This window comes from Thamnophis sirtalis, unplaced genomic scaffold (assembly GCF_051295495.1).
Source record: "Thamnophis sirtalis isolate CommonGarterSnake01/CBP01778 unplaced genomic scaffold, rThaSir2_p1.2 scaffold_13, whole genome shotgun sequence".
In the NCBI taxonomy this organism is placed as follows: Eukaryota; Metazoa; Chordata; class Lepidosauria; order Squamata; family Natricidae; genus Thamnophis; species Thamnophis sirtalis.
The window spans coordinates 46589805-46612238 of record NW_028261393.1 but is presented as its reverse complement, the minus strand read 5'-3'; the positions used below and the strand labels follow the sequence as shown (position 1 = coordinate 46612238).

The following is a 22434-nucleotide window of genomic DNA, read 5'->3' as shown; positions in this document are numbered from 1 at the left end:
GGAAGCAGAAGGGAGAAGAAAGGTGGGAAGAGAGGGATAGGAGAGAGGGTAAGGGGGGAAGATGAGGAGGATGAGGATAAGGAGGAGTGGAATGTAGAGAGAGGAGAAGGAGAAAGGAAGGGGAAGTAGAGTAGGAAAGGAAGATGGAGGGAAGATAGGAAGTAAGAGAGAGGTAGAAGAAAGTTGTGTATGGAGAGTAGAAGAGCTAATAATGGGTGTTAATCTTTTTGGGGCGTTGAGGACAAGAGGAACTGATGTAATCATTATTTAATACTATATGATACTGGCTATGTATAGTATACATGTGATTGTATGTTATGAAAATGGAAATAAAAATATGTTTTTTTAAAAAAAGAACAGTTTTCACTAAACCGCGCATGCTCTGCAACGCATGGCGGGTGCCCACGCACGATGCAAAATGCCCTCTCTCAGGGAACCAGTAGTAAACGGTTAGGAACCCACCACTGCATCGCTTGAATGCTTCACTCTTTACTTGAATTGCAAGTCTCTGAAGTCTGGCTGGCCTTTGGACCTGCCCAAACTCCAAGCCTGAGAAGATAGGTAGATGAAGAGGTCTGTCTGATTAAACGTTAATTGGTGGTTGGGTGATTTGTGGGACGTAGAGCATGAATCCATCAAGGACCTTGGCCTTCACAGTTGTCCAAGCAAGAATTATCCACGTCTCCTCAGTGCACGGTAGAGAAGGTTGATTCTCCCTCGGTCTCCCAGACAGTGGTGTGACTAATCTCTTCATCAAGCTTTCTCTGATAATCCACTGAACTCTTTCAAGGCTCTCTGAGGGAAATTTATGGATGCTTTTCTAAGAGATTTATTGGATTATTGTCCTACATAACTACTTGGCTTTAAAAAAAAAAATCTTACGACTTACTATAACGTTGTATGAGGCGTTGGAACAAACCCGGCTTGCTAGACCATAGATGCAGAGTTGAACCCATGGTGAGGCCGATGTCAGAAGTAGCTGCTTGCTCCGTGGCTACTGGATATGCTTCAGATCAATTGGTAGCTGAAACCTGTCGCTCAGGAATGCGGTGGCTCAGTGGCTAAGACGCTGAGCTTGTCGATCAGAAAGGTCGGCAGTTCAGTGGTTCGAATCCCTAGTAACGGAGTGAGCTCTCGTTACTTGTCCCAGCTTCTGCCAACCTAGCAGTTCGAAAGCATGTAAAAAATGCAAGTAGAAAAATAGAGGCCACCTTTGGTGGGAAGGTAACAGTGTTCTGTGCACCTTTGGGATTTAATCATGCCAGCCACATGACCACGGAGACATCTTCGGACAGCGCTAGCTCTTCGGCTTTGAAAGGGAGATGAGCACCACCCCCTAGAGTCAGGAGCGACTAGCACATAGCTCAGGAGTTTCAAACTCAAGGCTTGGGGGATGCAACCCATGGGGTCTTTAGATCTGGTCCATGGGGTTGCCCTCGAAACAAGGACTGGCCCACACTGCCTGTGCCAGTGAAAACGGAGCTCGGGAGGGCCACACTGGCAGACGCCTCCCGGAGGCCGTCGTGGTTGAAAAGGAAGCCTTGATGAATGACATGGAGCTGGCCACACCCACCCTGGTCCTGCTCCCCAGACCCCCTGAGGTCAAACACAACCCTGATTGGCACCCTCAATGAAATTGAGTTTGACACCTGTGCAAGGGTGGGTTCTGGCAGTCCGGTTTGCTTGTGGCTGCGCCAGTTCGGCCGAACCGGTCCTAATCGGTAGGAACTCACAACTGCACCTGAGCTATAGCTCAATTTATAGCTAGAGACTCTGACCATTCTATTTACACCCCTCCCCATTGACTCCTCAGCTGAGCCTGAACTTTCAGGTTGACCTTTAGCAAGGTCAGGAACGGTGTGATGCAATCACAGTCCAGGGAAGGAGAGGGAATCGATTTGCAAGCCTTTTAGCTCACTTCTCTGGGACCTTCTGAGTGGCTTGCTGCTCTCTAGTTTCCCTCTGATAGCTTCACCTGGAAGGCAACTCATCAGAAAGGTAATAGAGGTAAGCTGCAGGTTGTGGCAGCTACTGCTTAACTAGATGTGATAGCGAGAGAGAGTGGGGTGGGGTAGGGAAGCTGGCTTCCCGCAACAGTTATTGTTTGTAAGTAATGAGGCATGGCTGTGAAACCCCCAACTTCAAACTCTATCATTCTGCATCTCTTATCCCCCTGCTTGTATCGACTTTGAATCCTTCTTATCCAAGCAACGAAAGCCTCTGCGATTTCATGTGTGCTGGCTAAAAGCCGAGTCAGATAATCACAGTGTAATTCATTTGGGCTATGTTGGAATGCATTGTGGAGTCCTGTTAGAGAGCAAAGAGACTCTTAAGATGGCTCGAAGTAGAAGAAGGAGTGTGCAGAATCTGAGGGTGGAGTTAAAAGAGGGATTAACCCAGAATCCCTACATAATCAGAAGTAGAGTAAGTTTAACCTTCCCCTTCTTTCTCTTCCTCCTCTTTATCCTTCCCTGAAGAGAAGGGAAAGAAGGTGGGAAGAAAGAAGGAGAGAAGAAAGAGAAGAAACTGGGGGAGGAAGGAGGGAGGGAAGAAGAGAGGGTAGTAAAGAGGGAAAGAGGGAGGGAAAGAAAGAGAGAAGGAGTGTTGAAAGGAAGGAAGGAAGGAGGGAGGAAAGGAGGGAGGTTAAGAGAAAAGAAAGGAGGAGGGAAAGAGGAAGGGAAGGAGGGAAGGTATGTGTGAAGGAGGGGGGATCGAGGGAGGGAAAGGAGGGGGAAGGAAAGGAGGAAAGGAGAAAAGAAAGGAGGGAAGGCAGGGGAGAAGGAAGTAAGGGGGGAGGGAAGAAAAGGGTATGGAAAAGAAGAAATGAGGGAAGAGAAGAGGGAGGGAAGGAATAAGATACCTAACCTTTGATGTTTATAATGATTTGATAGTATGGGAATATCTCGAAATGTAGTTGTATTGTTTTTTACAAGTTATGGATGTTGTATTTTCTTTTTACCAATAAAATCTTTTTTTTTAAATTAAAAAAAAAAAGTTTAACCTTCCCTCCCCCTGAATTCAGTTGGCCCTTATTTAACTGTTATTGGTTTTATTCTTTTGGGTCATTCCATGTCAAATGGTCTGGGGGCTCCCTAATCCAGTGTTTCTCAACCTTGGCAACTTGACGTCCTGTGGACTTCAACTCCCAGAATTCCCCAGCCAGCTATGCTGGCTGGGGGATTCTGGGAGTTGAAGTCCACAGGACGTCAAGTTGTCAAGGTTGAGAAACACTGCCCTAATCAACCGTCCTGGATTTCTGTGAAATTTGGTGTGAAATTTCACACGCGTCCCCAATAAACATTGATAAAGTTTCACGTTTCTCATACCTTTCCCTCCAGAGATAGAAAAAGCCAAACTTTAACCTTTCTTTTTCCGAGCCACAGTCATTTTCAGTCATCTTTGCTTCAACTTATCTAGATGGAGATCGCTCATGAGATTGTTTTTATTATTTTGTTTAACAGAGCACAACAAGTTGTACAAGATGTTCAAGTTTTGTTTCTCTCAACAAAATATTGCCAGAGATAATATGTCTCAAAGTCGCTAAAACTTCATAAGTCAGACTGTAGAAGGCTGTACAGTAATAACTATATCTTCCCAAGTATTGCATCAGCAAATGTAACACTTATCCAGTGTTCATTGGGGACATGTGTTCAATGACAATGTTCACACCAAATTTCATTGAAATTCATGATGGTCGAGCAGGGCACTTTTCTGAAATCAGACACTTGACATGGAATGACCCTTTTTTATGTTGTTTTTTTTACTGTTTATAAGTTGCCCAGAGTCACCAAGGGTGAGTGGGCAGCTGTATAAATCCTACAAACAAACAAATAAAACTCCAAGCAGCTGCTGACTCTTTGGTTCAGAAGATTCCTGAATGTAAGCATTTTAGCAATAGTTCTGTTTGTTTTTGTTGTTGTCAGTTAGTTCTCAAGTTGTGTCTGACCCATCACAACCCCATGGACCACGTTCCTCCAGGCCTTCCTGTCCTCTACCATCCTCTGCAGTCCATTCAAGCTCTCGCCGACTGTTTCGGTGACTCCATCCAGCCACCTCCTTCTCTGTCATCCCCTTCTTCTTTTGCCCTCAATCATTCCCAGCATGAGGCTCTTCTCCAGGGAGTCCTTCCGTCTCATTAGGTGGCCAAAGGATTTGAGTTTCATCTTCAGGATCTGGCCTTCTAAAGAGCAGTCAGGGTGGATCTCCTCTAGGACTGACCAGTTGGATCGCCTTGCAGTCCAAGGGACTCGTAGGAGTCTTCTCCAGTACCAGAGTTCAAAGGCCTCCATTCTTTGGCACTCAGCCTTTCTTATGGTCCAACTTTCACAGTCATCCATTGCAACTGGGAAAACCAGAGCCTTGACTATACACACTTTTGTTGGCAGGGTGATGTCTCTGCTTTTTAGTATGCTGTCTAGATTTGCCATAGCTTTCCTCCCCAGGAGCAAGCGTTTTTGAATTTCTTGGCTGCAGTCCCCATCTGTGATCATCTTAGAGCCCAGGAAAATAAAATCTGTCACTACCTCCATTTCTTCCCCATCTATTTGCCAGGAATTGAGACAGCTGGATGCCATGATCTTAAGTTTTCTTAATGTTGAGTTTCAAGCCAACTTTTGCACTCTCTTAGGATCTTCCAAATTATTGAGTTGTGGGGAGCTTTAATGGGACCTTTACATGTATACCTGATCTTTGGTGCCTGTCACTTCCCCACCCTGTTTGTGGCAAGCAATACTGAGAAAGCATTCTAGTTTTGCCCTGACCTGCTAGCTTTCCTTTGTGATTTAGCATAAAGAATTCAGATGACCTCCCTTTCCTGATTTCGGAAATGGCACTTTCTTGAGAAATCTCGTCATTTATGATGCATTTAAGTGGGGTTTGGTAGGTAGAAGCATTCTGACAAAGCATAACCCATTGAACCTAAGGAAGAAGGGGAGAATATATCATAGATGAGTTCAGTGCAAGGAAGGAAAGGAGACAACCTCTCATGTTATGATCTTAGTGCATAAGTTGAGATGTTACACTGAGATAGGTCCTCTCCACCTAGCAATAGCAATAGCACTTAGACTTATGTACCACTTCACAGTGCTTTACAACGCTCTCTAAGCGGTTAGCATTTTGCCCCTAACAATCTGGGTCCTCATTTTACCGATCTTGGAAGGATGAAAGGCTGCGTCAACCTTAAGCCGCTGAGAATCAAACTGCTGGCAGCTGGGAGAGAGCAGAAGTAGCCTGCAGTACCGCATTCTAACCACTGAGCCACCATAATTCCTAAGCTAGCGTTCCTGGAGATGGCAACAGTTAAAGCAACAGGAGTGAAAGATTATGACATTCATGGGAAAGTCACTAAGTGGATTTCAATTGAGATAGGAATTAAAGTTAGGTTTTGTCATACCCTCCCTGCTTTTCTAAGCTTAGTCTCCAGCATGTCAGTCAAAAGCTTAAGTGGCTCTTGGCCTCCGATGTAGGGGCTCAGATCAATCCTCCCCAATTGTTGGCCTTGCAGAAGAAGGACTGTAAAGGTTGTTGATCCAACCATTTTGGGAAAAGCCAAAGTGGATGGAGAGTCAAGCTGAGAGCCTCTGGGGCAAAGATGATGGTGACATGAAGGATCAACCATCATTCATTCAAGGTCGTGAAGCTTAAAGTCTGTTGACATGGAACAAGAGGAAGCAGCAATAGGTTTGAACTGCCTTGGGGCACAAGAAGGATTTTGCATCTTTGCTTTTGACAGGGGATAATCAACTCTTATGTAAGCTTCATCCTTGAAAGCGGCTGGGCTTCTTATAGAGCCACGCCATGCTGTGTCTCTGAGACCCTTAAGCCAAGTTCAAGGCTACCAGCTGTGTCATCCCACGCTGGGAATATCTGCCGCTATTTTGCCTGGGAACCTGATACAACACAGCTCTGCCTAGAGCCTGAGGATATCTTCTCTATTTTATGCCCTTAGCAATAGCAATAGCAATAGCAGTTAGACTTATATACCTCTTCATAGGGCTTTCAGCCCTCTCTAAGCGGTTTACAGAGTCATCATATTGCCCCCAACAACAATCCGGGTCCTCATTTTACCCACCTCGGAAGGATGGAAGGCTGAGTCAACCCTGAGCCGGTGAGATTTGAACAGCTGAACTGCAGAACTGCAGTCAGCTGAAGTAGCCTGCAGTGCTGCATTTAACCACTGTGCCACCTCAGCTCTCATGGCCGGCAAGCCACTCCCACCAGGTCACATAACAATAGCAATAGCAGTTAGACTTATATACCGCTTCATAGGGCTTTCAGCCCTCTCTAAGCGGTTTACAGAGTCAGCATATTGCCCCCAACAACAATCCGGGTCTTCATTTTACCCACCTCGGAAGGATGGAAGGCTGAGTCAACCTTGAGCCGGTGAGATTAGAACCGCTGAACTGCAGATAACAGTCAGCTGAAGTGGCCTCCAGTACTGCACCCTAACCACTGCGCCACCTCGGCTCTCTCGGCTCTCTCCTCCTTGGTCTCCTGTTCTTTCCACCCCAATGAGCAAAACAATCCAATTCCTTCTTCTCTGCCATCTTTAGCCGAACCTGAGCTTCACTAGATGGAAATCTTGGAAGAAACAGCTAGCAAGATTGCAGAGGCTGTGTCTCCAGGCCGGAAAGGGACTGTTCTCCGAGTACCCTTCACTGCCCCTTTTTCACCCCCAGGTTTCCGCCCCCAGCCATTAACCTCTACCATTTCGCCTTGGCCGTTAGAACCCTAGCTTTTGCGCCAGCCAATGGGACCCTGCCTCTTTAGTCCCAGGCCCTTCCTCATGGGCCTTTGGGAGAGATACTATTCACTCTGGGCTTTTGGGCTCTGGGACTAAAGAGGCAGGGTCCCATTGGCTGGCACGAACACCTAGGGTCCTAACAGCGGCGGCGAAGTGGTAGCGGTCAATGGCTGGGGGCGGAAACCTGGGAGCGGGGAAGGGTACGAGGAGAATAGTCCTAGACCAGTGTTTCTCAACCTTGGCAACTTGAAGATGTCTGGACTTCAACTCCCAGAATTCCCCAGCCAGCGCTGGCTGGGGAATTCTGGGAGTTGAAGTCCAGACATCTTCAAGTTGCCAAGGTTGAGAAACACTGTCCTAGACACCTCCAGGCAGATAGTGGGAAGGTACAAGAAAAGGGAGGTCTAGGAAGAGAAAACAAGATCTAAGGTTTCTTGTAGAACTCCTTTGCTTTTTGAAGGCTTTCCGGGGCAACTGAACCATACGGTTTCCCCCCCCCCCCCAGAAAATCACCCCATGCAACAAAATCAAGTGTCTCAAAAAGTTGTGCTGCAGCAGTGAGCCACTATACCATGCACCACAAGAAGAATCATTCTCTCAATCCTGGGCCAACTAGCTGCTCCCTTAAGCCAATGATCAACAAGGAGACACTTATTCTGGATTTGACATGCAAGCAGATGTTAGTCTAGGGGAAAAATGCTTAGCAAGGTTGATGGAAGTAGAAGGGAACAGAGAAGATTTATGGAGAAGACAGGACAAGAGGCAATTGAGGGGCGGAACTAATCAAGGAGAGAAGCAACCTAGAACTTAGGAGAAATTTCCTGACAGTGAGATCAATTAATCAGTGGAACAACTTGCCTCCAGATGTTGTGAATTTTTATTTTTATTTTTTTATTTGACATTTATAGGCCGCCCTTTTCCCTGAGGGGACTCAGGGCGGCTTACAATTTATAGGAAGGGAGTGCAAGACAAAACACAAAAAGAAAATGTGAAGTATAATAAAGTAAAACAATAAAACACAACATTCATTCAGCATTCGGGTGGGGCGAGATTAGGGTCTTATCCCCAGGCCTGACGGGATAGCCAGATCTTGAGGGCTGTGCGGAAGGTCTGGACGGTGGTGAGGGTACGAATCTCCATGGGGAGATCGTTCCAAAGCGTCGGAGCTGCTACTGAGAAGGCTCTCCTCCGCGTAGTCGCCAGTCGGCACTGACTGGCGGATGGAATTCGGAGGAGGCCTACTCTATGCGATCTGATGGGACAAAGGGAGGTAATCGGCAGAAGGCGGTCTCTCAAATAGTCAGATCCACTACCATGGAGGGCTTTATGAATGGTAAGTAGCACCTTGAAGCGCACCCGGAGATCAACAGGTAGCCAGCGCAGCTCACGGATGCTCCATCATTGGAGGCACGAATGCTCCATCATTGGAGGCTTTTAAGAAAAGAATGGACAACCATTTGTCTGAAACGGTATAGGGTTTCCTGCCTAAGCAGGGTGTTGGACTAGAAGACCTCCAAGGTCCCTTCCATCTCTTCTCTTCTCTTTTGTTTATTATTTATTCTAATAATATCAATACCGATAGAATCCAGTACAGTTTTTTTCCCTATATTGTGTCATCCAGACATGTTGGAGCATAGTTCCAATAATCCCCAGGCTGTCTGAGAAGAATTATAACTTGATATATCAAGAGGCCCCCAGGTTTGGAGTGTGGCAACCGTGTTATACTGGTTAAAATGTTAATTTTGGGCCAACTTTTTTATATCAAAGGTTTTTATTTAGACACATTCGACCACAACTTTGCTGCCTAACTTATGTCGCAGGTTTATTGTGAACATTTATTGTGAAGGGGAGGCAGATGGGTAAAATAAATCACTGAGCTTCCTGAAAGATATTATGGTTTGCCACAATATCAGCCAGATATTCAGACTGGATTTGGCATTTTTTGTCTACCAATCGAGAGCATGCCAAGAACCTGGGATAGGCAGATGTGGGTATTTGATTACAGATATTGTCGCAGGATGGAAGCTGCTCTGAGTAAAGCCACCTTTTGCAGTTGACTGGTGGTGAATTTGTCAATGCCAATGGTGTCCAAATGGAGCTCCAGTTGTTTTGGGATTGCACCCAAGGTGCCTATTATTATTGGGACTACCTTTGCTTGCTTCTGCCACAATCATTCTATTTCTATTTGCAGGTCTTTCTATTGTATTGTATTGTATTGTATTGTATTGTATTGTATTGTACTCTACTCTACTCTACTCTACTCTACTCTACTCTACTCTACTCTACTCTACTCTACTCTACTCTACTCTACTCTACTCTACTCTACAGATCAAGATGATTGCTGAGGTGTCAATGGAAGAGCTACCAAGATGGTTCAGGCTGGCAAATATTTGTGTGTGTCTTTAGAGGCACCTGTTCATGCCACACACACATAAAGGCTGTAATTTGCAAATTGGGAATTAGCAGTTCAGACATCTCCTGTTCTTGCACAGGCAATGTTTATTTTCCTTTAGACACCCTAGAAGATCACATTCTCTAACCTCTGTTTACTGTTTGGGATTAGAGGGTGACGAAAGGAGGTGTAAAATTAGACTTCGGTGATTTGTAAGAGATGTTATCTCCAGCGTCTTGTATTAAAGCTATCCAGTGAACAGGGCTTGTAAAGTAAGCCAGATAATCCACTTCCTGCACTTAGTTTGCCCATCTTATCTCTTACTGACTTTGTTATCTCTGGACTGATTTCCGGCTATAGATCAGAAAGGAGAGGTGTGACATTTTTTTTTCAAGCCCAAGGCCAGCTGGTGGCCTCTGAGCGTCTTGCACTAAAATTGCTATAGGGAAAGCCAGAGCAGATTTTTAAAAGAAAGTATCCTCCTGTATTTAATTTGCACCTCTCCCTCCTTCTCTCTCTGTCTCTCTCTGTCTCTCTCTATCTCTCTCTCTGTGTTTCACTCTCTCTGTGTGCATTTCTGTCTCTTTCTGTCTCTCTCTGTGTTTCTCTCTGTGTGTTTCTCTCTCTCTGTGTCTCTCTCTCTTTCTCTCTGTTTCTCTCTCTGTGTTTCTCTCTTTCTGTGTGTGTGTCTTCCTCTGTGTTTCTCTCTCTCTCTGTGTGTTTTTTTCTCTCTCTCTCACTCCATACCTCCCTACCTCTGTCTGTCTGTCTGTCTGTCTGTCTGTCTGTCTGTCTGTCTGTCTGTCTGTCTGTCTATCTATCTATCTATCTATCTATCTATCTATCTATCTATCTATCTATCTATCATCTATCTATCTCTCATCTCTCAATATCTCTGTCTCTTCTCTCTCTCCCCCTTTCTCTTACATCTCTTTTGTCCGTCTCTTCTCTTTCTCTCTCTTCTCTCCCTCCCTCTCTCCCGTGTCCCTTGTGCTCTCAGAATCTGGTTGTTTTCTTGCAGACATTTCATTACCCAACCTAGGTAATGGCATCTGTGCTAGTAAGGGGTGAGTTTGCTTTCAATTTATATTTTAGTGGCTTGCCCAGCCAATGTCGGTGGGAGTGATCTTGAAGATGTTGTTCATGGTTTTGTGACTGTTAGACAAAAACCAAGGATCCCTCATTTCAAACCTAAGCTACAAATATTCTTCTCTGTCTCTGTCTCTGTCTCTGTCTCTCTCTCTCTCTCTCTCTCTCTCTCTCTGTCTCTCTCTCTGTCTGTCTGTCTGTCTCTCTCTCTCTCTCTCTCGCTCTCTCTCTCTCTCTCTCTCTCTCTCAAATCTATCATATATAGTTACTCTCCTGTCATGTTTTTCCTTTGGTCACATGAAGCATGAACTCCCCAAAACCTTTGGCTGTCCATGGAGGTCAGGGTGAGGAGATACATACTGTATGGCTCTGAAATCTCAGGATGCTGTAGATTTTTCATATGCAAAGCCTCGCCATTGATGGTCAGACTATGGCTTCACTTAATCCATACATATCCAGCAGTTGCTTCTGGGATAAGCTTAAGCAACCCTCCCCTCTCAATTTTCTACCCTCTCCTGAACACTTTTCTTCTGGGTAAAACTTATGACCTTAGTTGGGTCTTCCAAATAAATTGTTCGTGGGTGGCTTCTTTTGGTAGGCTCTGTTTGCCTTCCTGATCTTAGATTTCTATGTAAAATCTACTCCATTGGCTTCAGTAATCTCTTTTCAGCCCTACTTTCTTTCTACACATAGTTTCTCCAAGCTGCCTGGTGAGAGATTTAAAGGATCTGCTGTGATGTGTTTGCCACCTTCTGTTTCCTTCCTTATTCCTGTTCCTTCTAGGGATTGATGTAACTTCTCTCTGCATTCCACAGAGCTGTAGAAGTGGCTGTCAGGCACTGGAAGCCATCTTTTGCATTGGGCCTCCAGACCTGCTACATTCAACAGCTGTGGGGAAATGGGGAGGGGGGGATTATATGGCCTATGGGAGAGATATAGTCAAAATAACATTCCTTTCTCGGAGAGTCAAGGACGTCTTGCCCTGCATCTGGGGTGATATGATTGGGAGGAATCTCTAGCTTTGGACGGTGTTTGATTGGATCATGTGATGGACATGTGGGTGATGGGCTGGGCCTTGGACTTTCATTTGGATAGGGAAAACATGGAAGCTTTCCAATTCAGGTTTTCCCAGATGTGCCAATGTGACATCTCTAATAAAATGGAACTTTGAGGAAACTCAAGAACTCAGAGTCTTCTTTTGTTAGGGGTGTTATTCTGTTTCCCCCAAAATAAGACCTCCCTGTATAATAACCCAATTGGGCTTTTGATCGCATGCGCTAAAATAAAACCCTCCCCTGAAAATAAGCCCTTGCCCAAAATGTTGCAGCAGCAGCAGCCATGAGGTGACCACACTCGACACCTCCTGCACCTCAAAAATAATAAGACCACATAAAGGACAATAATGTTTTTAATGTATAAGAGTGGGATGATTTGAATACTTTGGTATAATTGTAAGTAGTGACCATTTCATATTAGAAAGATCTTTGTATATTAAACAGATCAAAGATGATGTAAGGAATAATTGATATATACATGAATTGAAATACTTAACGGACTATATGGACTAATAATTAATAATGGGAAACCATTCTTGGAATTCTGGACAATTGGAGACATTATGGTCAATTGAAAATATGAATGTTTATTATAAACCAATGGGAATTCTTTATTCCAATCTTCGCTTTTACTCCTTGGAGATAGGTGATACTATAATACTTTAAAGACTCATTGTTATTTGATAGATAATTATGAATTCAAGGAAATAAGGATTGTTACAAATGAAAGAATATTAATGGTAATCTGAACACATAATGCTCAATGACAGTGAAACATTTAGTTATGTTTAATGTAAACCAGTGATTTTAATCCTAATTGATGCACAAAAACTTGTAACCAAATGACATGCTTGATGAAATGGAGGAAAGTTGTTCTTCTTTCCTCTCTTGCTTTGTTTTGTATGTGTTGTTTTGTTTAAAAAGAATAAAAATATATTAAAAAATAATAATAAGACCACCCCCAAAATAAGACCAAGCGCTTATTTCGGGGGTCAAAAGAAAATAAGACACTGTCTAATTTTGGGGAAAACATGGTACGTGGAACCCTGACAGTGGCATGGTATGTCAAAGGTTCCAAATAAGCCCAAGGAAAGCTAAATACTTCAATACTACGAGTAGCAGCTGTGATAAAGAGGAGGTATTATCCTGGGTACCAGTTCCTCAGACCTTGTAAATCACCAGACATTCTAATTTTGGCACAACAAATAGCTTGTTGTGTGGCTTTAGAAACATTTTTATTTTATTTTTTAGGATAGCTGTGTTCTAAACAACGCCTTTATTTTCCAGGTCTCTACAATTCTATGGACAGCTGGATGATTGTCCCCAACATCAAGCAGAACCATTATACGGTGCATGGGTTACAAAGTGGCACACGATACATCTTCCTCGTCAAGGCGATCAATCAGGCTGGCAGCCGAAACAGTGAGCCTGCCAGACTGAAGACTAACAGTAAGCGTTTTCAGAGTTGTGACTTTCTTCCTGGCCTGAAGATGGGAGGGCAAAGAGCAAATGCATGGGGCATAGAAGCAGAAGCATGGAAAAAGAATGTCTAGAACCGTGTTTCTCAACCTAGGCCACATGAAGGTGTGTGGACTTCAAGTCCTAGAATTCCTCAGCCAGCATTGCTGGTTGGGGAATTCTGGGAGTTGAAGTCCACACATCTTCAAGTTGGCCAGGTTGAGAAACACTGGTCTAGAAGAAGATCTCTACAAGAACAACTTGCAGTTCCTACGAAGGTGTGGTGATGGATTCCAGTCCTTCATATTCCAGAATGGAGTTAAGTTTAAAGGGAGAATCCTAGACTGTCTATGAAGGTTGGCTAACACTAGCAATAGCAATAGCAGACTTATATACCGCTTCATAGGGCTTTCAGCCCTCTCTAAGCGGTTTACAGAGTCAGCATATTGCCCCCAACAACAATCCGGGTCCTCATTTTACCCACCTCGGAAGGATGGAAGGCTGAGTCAACCCTGAGCCGGTGAGATTTGAACAGCCGAACTGCAGAACTGCAGTCAGCTGAAGTAGCCTGCAGTGCTGCATTTAACCACTGCGCCACCTCGGCTCCACTAGCTGGGTTTGCACACCAGGTTACATTAAAATATAATGGAGTTAAGCACTGTGTAGTTTGGGGTGTTGTAGGAAGCTTAGCTATCCCCTTAGGTTTTGCAAAATGGGTCATTATGTTTACAGATTACAGATTAACAGAGTTAGAAGGAACCAAGCAGAAGACCCTACTTTCCTCTACACTGAATTTCATTTCCTTAGATAGGGCCCAATGTTCAAATCTGTCAAGATCCATCTGGATCTTGAGCCTATCTTCTAGGGTATTGGCTATTCCTGCCAGTTTAGAATCATCTGCAAATTTGGTAAGTTCCCCTTCTATTCCCTCATCTATAGGAATATATTGAACTGGGCCTAAGACAGAACCTTGTAGTACCTCACTGTTTACTTCCCTCCATGTAGATGTAGACCCATTAAGGACTCTTCGTTGAGTATGGTTTGTCAACCAGTTATGAATCCATCTGGTGGTGATGCTAGGTATCCCAGTTTTTTCTAGCTTACCAAGAAATAGCTTGTGGTCTACTTTGTCGAATGCCCTGTCGAATGATAAGCCATGGTTGAGCACTCCACAGGATCATGACATGTTGTGGCGTGCAGTGGCTCACATGGTTATGATGCTGGTTTGGAGGTTAGCAAGCTTGTGTTTGAGACCCAAGTGCAGCTGTATGGCAGGATGAGCTCCTGTCATTTGCTCCAGCTCCCTGATGGGGGCATTAAAGGAGTTCCCCACCGGCATTTCTCAGGCAACAGTGATGTCTTAAGATACTATGAATCTGAAGATTCTGGACTACCAATTTGCATTACTGCTAGCTAATTAAGTAAGAAGATTGGCTCAATCTTCCTCAGTGGTGGGTTTCAAAAATTGTTCGAACCTACTCTGTGGGTGTGGCCTCCTTTGTGGGAGTGGTTTGCTGCCCATGTGACTCGATGGGAGTGGCTTGCCGCCCATGTGACCGGATATGAAGATGCCGACGACACTTGTCAGAACCACCTTAAATTACCTCACACACAGCACTGGCATGCATAAGAATATGATGTAAACTTGTTTTTTAAAAGGCATCTTTGGTTTGCGTTAAAACAACTTCAACACACGCAATGTTCTGATTGCACCACAAACGCAGTAGTCATCCTTACCTTTCACAGAGGCACTGAGTTTTATAAATATGAGCATGATAGTGTAGAATAATCATATCCAAGGACCAGTGGTGGGTTTCAAAAATTTTTGGAACCTCTTCTGTAGGTGTGGCCTGCTTTCCGGGTCCACTGGTGGAACCTCTTCTAACCTGTTCAGTAGATTTGACAAACCGGTTCTACCGAATAGGTGCGAACTGGTAGGAACCCACCTCTGATCTTCCTACTTAACAATAGCTGTAGCAATGTTTAGGACGAAGTCCACACACCTTCATGTAGCCTAGGTTGAGAACCTCAAGGAGATTACATCAGAGGGCATTTTAAAACGTCTTATCCTGAATCCGTAACACAGGGAAATTTATGGAATAAATCTTTGCCATTTCTTCACACCCAGTATCACTTATTACCACTCTATTCAGAAAGTCCATCCAAGGAGGCTTTGGGGAGAGTACAGGAGGACTAGAAAGCTTCCTTTGGTGAACATCTCAAATCTTAACCAATCTTAGAGGTCCACTCAGCAGTGAAATCTAGATTTTTTTCACGCCTGTGGGTGTGGCTTGGAGGTGGTCATGTGACTGGGTGGGCGTGGCCAACTTTTGTTCATCTTTTAAAGCATTTTTTTTTCTGCCAGTTCAGGCGAATAAGCTGAGATGTATAATCCTTGGAAGCTTTTTTTAAAAAAAACCTACCAGTTTGCAGAACCAAGAACGTTTGTCCCTACTGGTTTAGCCAAACTGGGCCAAACCGGGAAGATTTCACCCCTAGGTCCACTGGATTTGAACAGTTGCATGAGATGAAGGAGATGGGCCAGATATATGGGAAGAAAGGACTCAGAGATAGGAGAAGGATATTGTATCCAGAGACCCATTATCACAAAAACCCATTTTAGTGGATATTTAGACTCAACTTCATTTGGCCTGTTAGAAAATGGGTTTTAATGGATTCCGGGATCCTTCCCACTTTGATATTTCAATTTTTCCTATCTTTAGTGTTTGCCTGGATGTTTAAAATGATTTATTGCCTCCACTGCGTCCATCAGCTCCCTGGAAAGCAGAATGTACGCGAAAATAAAAAGCAAATCAAATCTTGTCTTGCGAGTTGAAGAGAACAGCTCAGCTTTGATGAAAATCTTTTCTTTTGCCTTGCTTGCTTTGTTTGTTATGAAAATGCACCGCTCACAGATTTGTGAGGATTTATTTTTTTTTAAAAAAAAGGGGGGATGAATTGCTGGCTGGCTGGATAATCCAAGCCCTGGCAAAAGCCTCTGCTTTTGGGGGGTATTGACTTGTGTCAATAAATTGCTCACAAGAAAAGAGTTATAGGGGAGAGGAGGGTGTGAGATGCACTGACCTTGTCTGCCACTCAGCCGAGTGATTGAGAGGTGGCCCAAGGCTTCGCATTGCACTGGAAGTCCATTTGTTAAATTAACTAAATACCCAATTGAGGATTCATTCACCTGTTAGCCAATGCATGTCAAAGAGGAAGCATAAACTGGAAAATGAGATGAGGCGGGGGATACTGATTGTGCCACAAATTTGTAATCAGAGTCTCTTAAAGTAGACTTCAGCATCTCTCTTTCCTTGATTTGGATAGATTGCTTCTGTTTTTTAAACCACTTGCCTCTTTCAGCAAGTAATCTGTCTGTCTGTCTATCATCTATCTATCTATCTATCTATCTATCTATCTATCTATCTATCTATCTATCTATCTATCTATCTATCTATCTATCTATCTATCTACCTACCTACCTACCTACCTACCTACCTACCTACCTACCTACCTACATACATACATACATACATACATACATACATACCATCTGTCTGTCTGTCTGTCTGTCTATCTACCTACCTACCTACCTACCTACCTATCTGTTCTTATCTATTCCTATCTCTCCCCCCTCTCTCTCTCTTTATCCATCCATCAATCCATCCTTCCTTCCTCCTATCTCTCTCTCCTTCCTTCCTTCCTTCCTTCCTACCTACCTACCTACCTACCTACCTACCTACCTGTTCTTATCTATTCCTATCTCTCTCTCTTTCTCTATCCATCCATCCATCCATCCATCCATCCATCCTTCCTTCCTTCCTCCTATCTCTCTCTCCTTCCTTCCTTCCTTCATTCCTTCCTTCCTTCCTTCCTTCCTACCTACCTACCTACCTACCTACCTACCTACCTACCTACCTATCTGTTCTTATCTATTCCTATCTCTCCCCCCTCTCTTTATCCATCCATCCTTCCTCCTATCTCTCTCTCCTTCCTTCCTTCCTTCCTTCCTTCCTTCCTTCCTTCCTTCCTACCTACCTACCTACCTACCTACCTACCTACCTATCTGTTCTTATCTATTCCTATCTCTCTCTCTCTTTCTCTATCCATCCATCCATCCATCCATCCTTCCTTCCTCCTATCTCTCTCTTTCCTCCCTCCCTTTCTATCTATCTATCTATCTATCTATCTATCTATCTATCTATCTATCTATCTATCTATCTATCTATCTAATCTTCTATTCTTCTACATAAAAGGTATATGTATGTACATTCCAGCATAATTCTGGAACACGTCGAGCAATTTCAACCAAACTTGGTACATATATGACTTACTCTCTGGAGAAAAATATTGTGGGGGTAAGACACCCCTAACACCCCTCGGGGTGTGTGTTAAGATACAGCCTGTTGTGCCTTTCAGTGACTTCTACTGTACTGCCATAACTCGGGAATACCTTGAGCAATTTCAGCCAATTACAGGAAGATTACTGTGCAATGTTAAGAATGAGTTACCCAGAGCAGGGATGGAATCTCTTTCTGTGAACATGTCCGGCTAAAAGCTGGAGAGATACTTGTGACGAATGGTTTAATGTGGACCTTTGTAGGTCCTCAAAGTGTCACCTCCCCTAACCTTGATTCTAGGAAACCATCTGAGATTTTGGGGGTGAGATTGCCAAAACCTTGTAATATTTCCCACATGTACATAGCTAACTATAGCTATATAGCGTATAGCAGGGGGGTGCAGTGGCTCAGTGGCTAAGATGCTGAGCTTGTCGATCAGAAAGGTTGGCAGTTCGGCAGTTTGAATCCTTAGCGCTGCATAACAGAGTGAGCTCCCGATACTTGTCCCAGCTGCTGCGAAAAAAAAATGCAAGTAGAAAAAGAGGAACCAGCTTTGGGCAGAAGGTAACAGCGTTCCGTGTGCCTTCAGCTTTTAGTCATGCTGGCCACATGACCATGGAGATGTCTTCGGACAGTGCTGTCTTTTTGGCTTTGAAACGGAGATGAGCACCGCCCCCTAGAGTCAGGAATGACTAGCACATATTTGTAGGGGAACCTTTACCTTTTTATAGTTAGGCTTCAGTACTACTGAGCAATGTTCCCATCTGTTTGCAAAACATAAGTTCTCCTGCACTCCAGGCAGTTTCTAACCACACTTAGAAAATCTGGAATATTATAAAAATGCAATTAAGGGAGAGGGGGTGGGGGGGGGAGATGAATAAAGATGCAGGAGCTGTCTTGCCCAAAAGCTCCTTCAGAGCAGAGAGCCTGACAGCCTTCCTGAACTCCAACAAAGATGTGCTTTGACAGACTTCAGCTGAGCTCTGCTTCTGCTGGGGAATAACAATTGATTGGTTATGTCATTCCTCTCGCTTCTCAGCACACATGTTCCCGTCAAATACTGTTCAGAATTTCCCTAAACTTGGTTGAAGCCAACTCTGGAGAGCCTGTAGGATGAACTTGGTTCACTGCAGTTTCAGCCAGGACCATTGTAACCTGCAGGGTATCCAGAATTGATTTTCAAGATCTCCCTACTGCAGCCAGAGATTCTCAAAACCAATTGTGGGGATGCATCCCTCAAAGAGGCTCTATTGTTTTCGGGGTTCCAAATAGCATCCTCAAGCCAATAAGTGTCTGAGGCTAGGGATTCCTCAAAGTTCCAATTTATTAGTGAGCCGAGGTGGCACAGTGGTTAAATGCAGCACTGCAGGCTACTTCAGCTGACTGCAGCTCTGCAGTTCGGCTGTTCAAATCTCACCGGCTCAAGGTTGACTCAGCCTTTCATCCTTCCGAGGTGGGTAAAATGAGGACCCGGATTGTTGTTGGGGGCAATATGCTGACTCTGTAAACCGCTTAGAGAGGGCTAAAAGCCCTATGAAGCGGTATATAAGTCTAACTGCTATTGCTATTGCTATTATTAATTTTTAAAAAGCGATATAATGGAAAAGTATACATATATAATCATTGTGCTTTTAACACCCCCCTCCCCCCCAAAAAAAACCTAATTTTGGTCGAGCTGCAGACCTGGTTACAATTCCCAGCTATTCTCATCATTATCTTTATATAGTTATAAATCCTTACATGCTCCCAATTTGTGATTCTGTCTTTTTATCACAATAGCTTCCCCTTGTAGGTATATTTCATATTCCCTCTCCATTTTTCTATATCTTGAATTAGATTACCCTTAATTATCTCTAGATGGCAACCTTCACTGTTCAGTGTTCATTACACTTCCCTTAATGTATTATATAAAGTAACAAGCAGTAAACATCTCACTTTGTTCATCATCTTAAAGGTTCTATATATGTCCATGTTACATAGATTTTGACCCGTGCTTAGTTGTCCTATTGTCATATTCACAACTCAATTTAATTATCATGTTAAAAAGGTAAATCACGAACCTCTGCTTTACAAGCTCCCCATATCAGTTTCATATTTATCCATATCCCATATATTTTAACTTTTATTTAGTTCTCTTTCCATTATCATGTTTAACCAGATAGCAACTCTCTTGATGTCCAGGAGAAGTTGATTGACAGTGGATTTCAGTTCTCTGTACTTCCTTCTATCAACAACGATGCAAAGAGTCTTGTACCGTTGAGAAAACCTAGCAGCACATCTAAGAATTCCTTGCACAGATTATAGCTCTATCTGGACTTTGATGATTCAATAGAGCTTGGGCTGTTGATGCAGTTAAGTAGCATCAGAGGATGATGGATGGCTTTGAGGAGCGGGAGAGGATCTCCCCAGGCAACCTCAAGTTTTCCCAGCCTTGGGAATCATGCGCTTTGTTGAACGAAGGTAGCATTTCATCGCTGTTTCATCGTCAGCCATGGAACAAAACTGATTTTCAGCTTTTGATTGGGGTCTGCAGCCAGAGCCCCATCCATGCGGGGAGAAGGTCCTCAAATCCAACCATCCAGCAATGGTGGGAAAAAAGATTGGGGAGCCAAGAAGGCATGTTTCCCTACAATATGTAATAACAGTGTTTTTCCTGTGTGGAAAGACTGGCGTTGGCTGTGGGGAAAAAGACTCTAAACAATATACGGATATTTTCTGCACCTCTACCAGATTATTATACCAGCACTTAAGTGGAGTTAGCTTTCCTCTACAGTATGCCTGAAAAATGCACATTTAATACGAAGAGAGAATAAAGGCTGCACAGAATTAGATTTTGTGATTGTCTTTCCTGCTTCGCAAGATCTTATCCTTCCATTTCTGCCTCTTCAAAACGTCACCTGGGTTGTCTTCGAGCAGAGAACAAGGCACAATAGTTAATTTGGAAATTAAACCCATTTTCCAGTGGGACTGTTTCTGCAGAAATCTCAAAGGGTTGCTTGCCCAGTTAAGTTCCTTTTTTTTTTTTTTGGCACCAGTGACTTTAATTGCATAATTTTTTAAAAAGTGTTGAATTTCTCTCTGATTCTTAGGGGCTTTTAGGAATATAATTAGCCTTCAGTCCACTTTTGTACCTGCTGAGTCCTTTCATCTAGGTATACCTGTCAGGACCAGCTGCATCTCCACCTGGAAGACGTTGGGTCAGGAACCACTGAAATTAAATGTTCAGGCATCCAAAGGAGCTCCCTGGCATAACGGAAGCCCAGAACAGCCCTCCCTGCTTCCTTCCGCCTCCCTCCTTTTTTTTTTTTTTAATGATCTTTTTTGTGTCAAATATTTATTTTATTTCTTTAAAAAAAAACACAAATATTTCATCATTTGTCAATCATTAAAACATTGAAGTACAATTTTGTGTGTGTGTGTGTGTGCCCCTCCCTCCCTCCACCCCCCCAACCCCCCTCCTCCTTCCCCCCCCCCCCCGACTTCCCAGAACCCGTACACGGTATGGATTTTTAACTAACACGAGTTAAGTTCCTTTTAATTGCACATTGCAGTGGTTGGATTCAAATAATTTAACAACTGGTTCTCTGCCCTAATGATTTCTTCCAACAATCAGGTCACCAAACTGCTCAGAAAGTTAACTATCGGTTCTCCCAAAGTGGTGCAAACTGGCTGAATCCCACCACTGGCTACCTATATTCCCTGTCAGACTCCGAGGAGAACACAATGATAAAATTTGGGAGGTATCAAACAGCAAAATACTATATTAGTAGCTGTAATTAATACACAAAAACCATTGCAGATCCATTTCACATTAAAACAATATAAAGTATTTATATTGTATATAAAGTACTAGCTGGGTGCCTGTATGCTTCGTGATGAAACTATGTGATCAGGCAATGCAGGAGAAATCCACTTCACTCCGGTTCAATCTGTTGCCTCAGTGGTGGTCTGTGATTGAAACACATAAAGTAATATCGCTCCTGCCGCATTGAGTCCGGAAGCAGTTCCATAGGTAGAAGGTGTAGACATTTTGGTGAGGTACCGACGTTTAGTACTGTAAGGAGCCCCAGGCCATTCCTGAGTGAAGGAGTGGAACATCTGCCAGTTTGAACTGAGATAACGGAATGTGAGGCAACTGGCAGTTGGAACAGAGTTCTTTTCAGATGGGGAGGGGGAGTAGAACTCCTTAGCATCAGAGTGTGTTAATTACTGTATAAGAAATACTAATGATCTGATGGTCATTTCAACAAATCCTTTCTTAGCGAGCACCTAGATGCCAAGAGGAACATACGTGCCAAATTTCAGCTTTGTAGGCTTTATAGTTCTGGAGATTTCGTGATGAGTGAGTGGTATTTGGCTTTTATATATAGAGAGATTTATATTGAAATATATTTCTATTTCTCCTGAAGGAATTCTAAAGCATCCTGAGAAACAAGGTAGAAAATCAGAAACCTATTTTGCAGAAGAACAAAAATTTGGAAAAATGCAAAGGCAGATTTTGATTCCTTGGGGTTATTTAAATAAAAATATTTATTAAATATTTAGCATTCCCAAAACACCATAATCATCAAAAATGAATATATTCTTGATGATAGAAAGTATTTGGAAACTTCCTGCCCTCTACAGCTCATTTAAACCCCTCTTGCCTGCAGCAAAATAGTTAACATGGATTTTGGCCAGCTGGACTTCGTTGGCGAGAGCCCGATTCACAGTGCTTATTTATGTCACTTCTATTTTTGTATGTTTTCAGATGGTTTAATTATTACTGTTATTGTTAAGGAGTCAGGCTCCTTTACAGAATTGAAAAAGAATGACAAATCATTGCACAGGAAGCTGGGAAACTATTTTTTGGGGAAATAAATGATTTGAATTGGGTTGATTTTCAATCTTGGCTTTCTTTTCCTGTAGGCCAGCCGTTCAAGTTGGACCCTAAAATGGCTCATAAGAAGTTGAAGATCTCCAATGATGGACTTCAGATGGAGAAAGACGAAAGCTCCTTGAAAAAGAGTCACACCCCCGAGAGGTTCAGTGGAACAGGCTGCTATGGGGTCACAGGGAATGTGTTCATTGACAGTGGATGCCATTATTGGGAGGTAACCCTAGGAACCTCCACCTGGTAAGTGGGTTGCGTTGGGTAAGAATGGGCTCCCCTAATGGGTTGCGTGGATAGGTTGAGGTTGTGTATTCTCTTCTTTCCCCATCATAAAACAAAGATAATTCAAAAGGGTTCACAAAACCAGTGCAATGCAAGAGATTCAAAGTCATCAGTGGTAGGCCCAGTGGTACCTCTGTTTTCTATCACCCAAATGTTAGAAGAGGGACCCACAACCTGGGTGTTCTGACCGAGGCTTCCCAAGA

The 22434-nt window shown here is 43.5% G+C and overlaps 1 protein-coding gene across 1 annotated transcript in view; it reads left to right on the top strand.

The window, feature by feature from the left end:
• The window catches only part of MID2 (midline 2), a 232206-nt gene that overhangs the window by 197749 nt on the left and 12023 nt on the right, over positions 1-22434 (top strand). Inside the window, exons 8-9 of the mRNA XM_087727829.1 lie at positions 12566-12727; positions 21985-22192. Of these exons, the coding sequence (XP_087583955.1) occupies positions 12566-12727; positions 21985-22192 (370 nt within the window). The remainder of the gene's footprint in view (positions 1-12565; positions 12728-21984; positions 22193-22434) is intronic.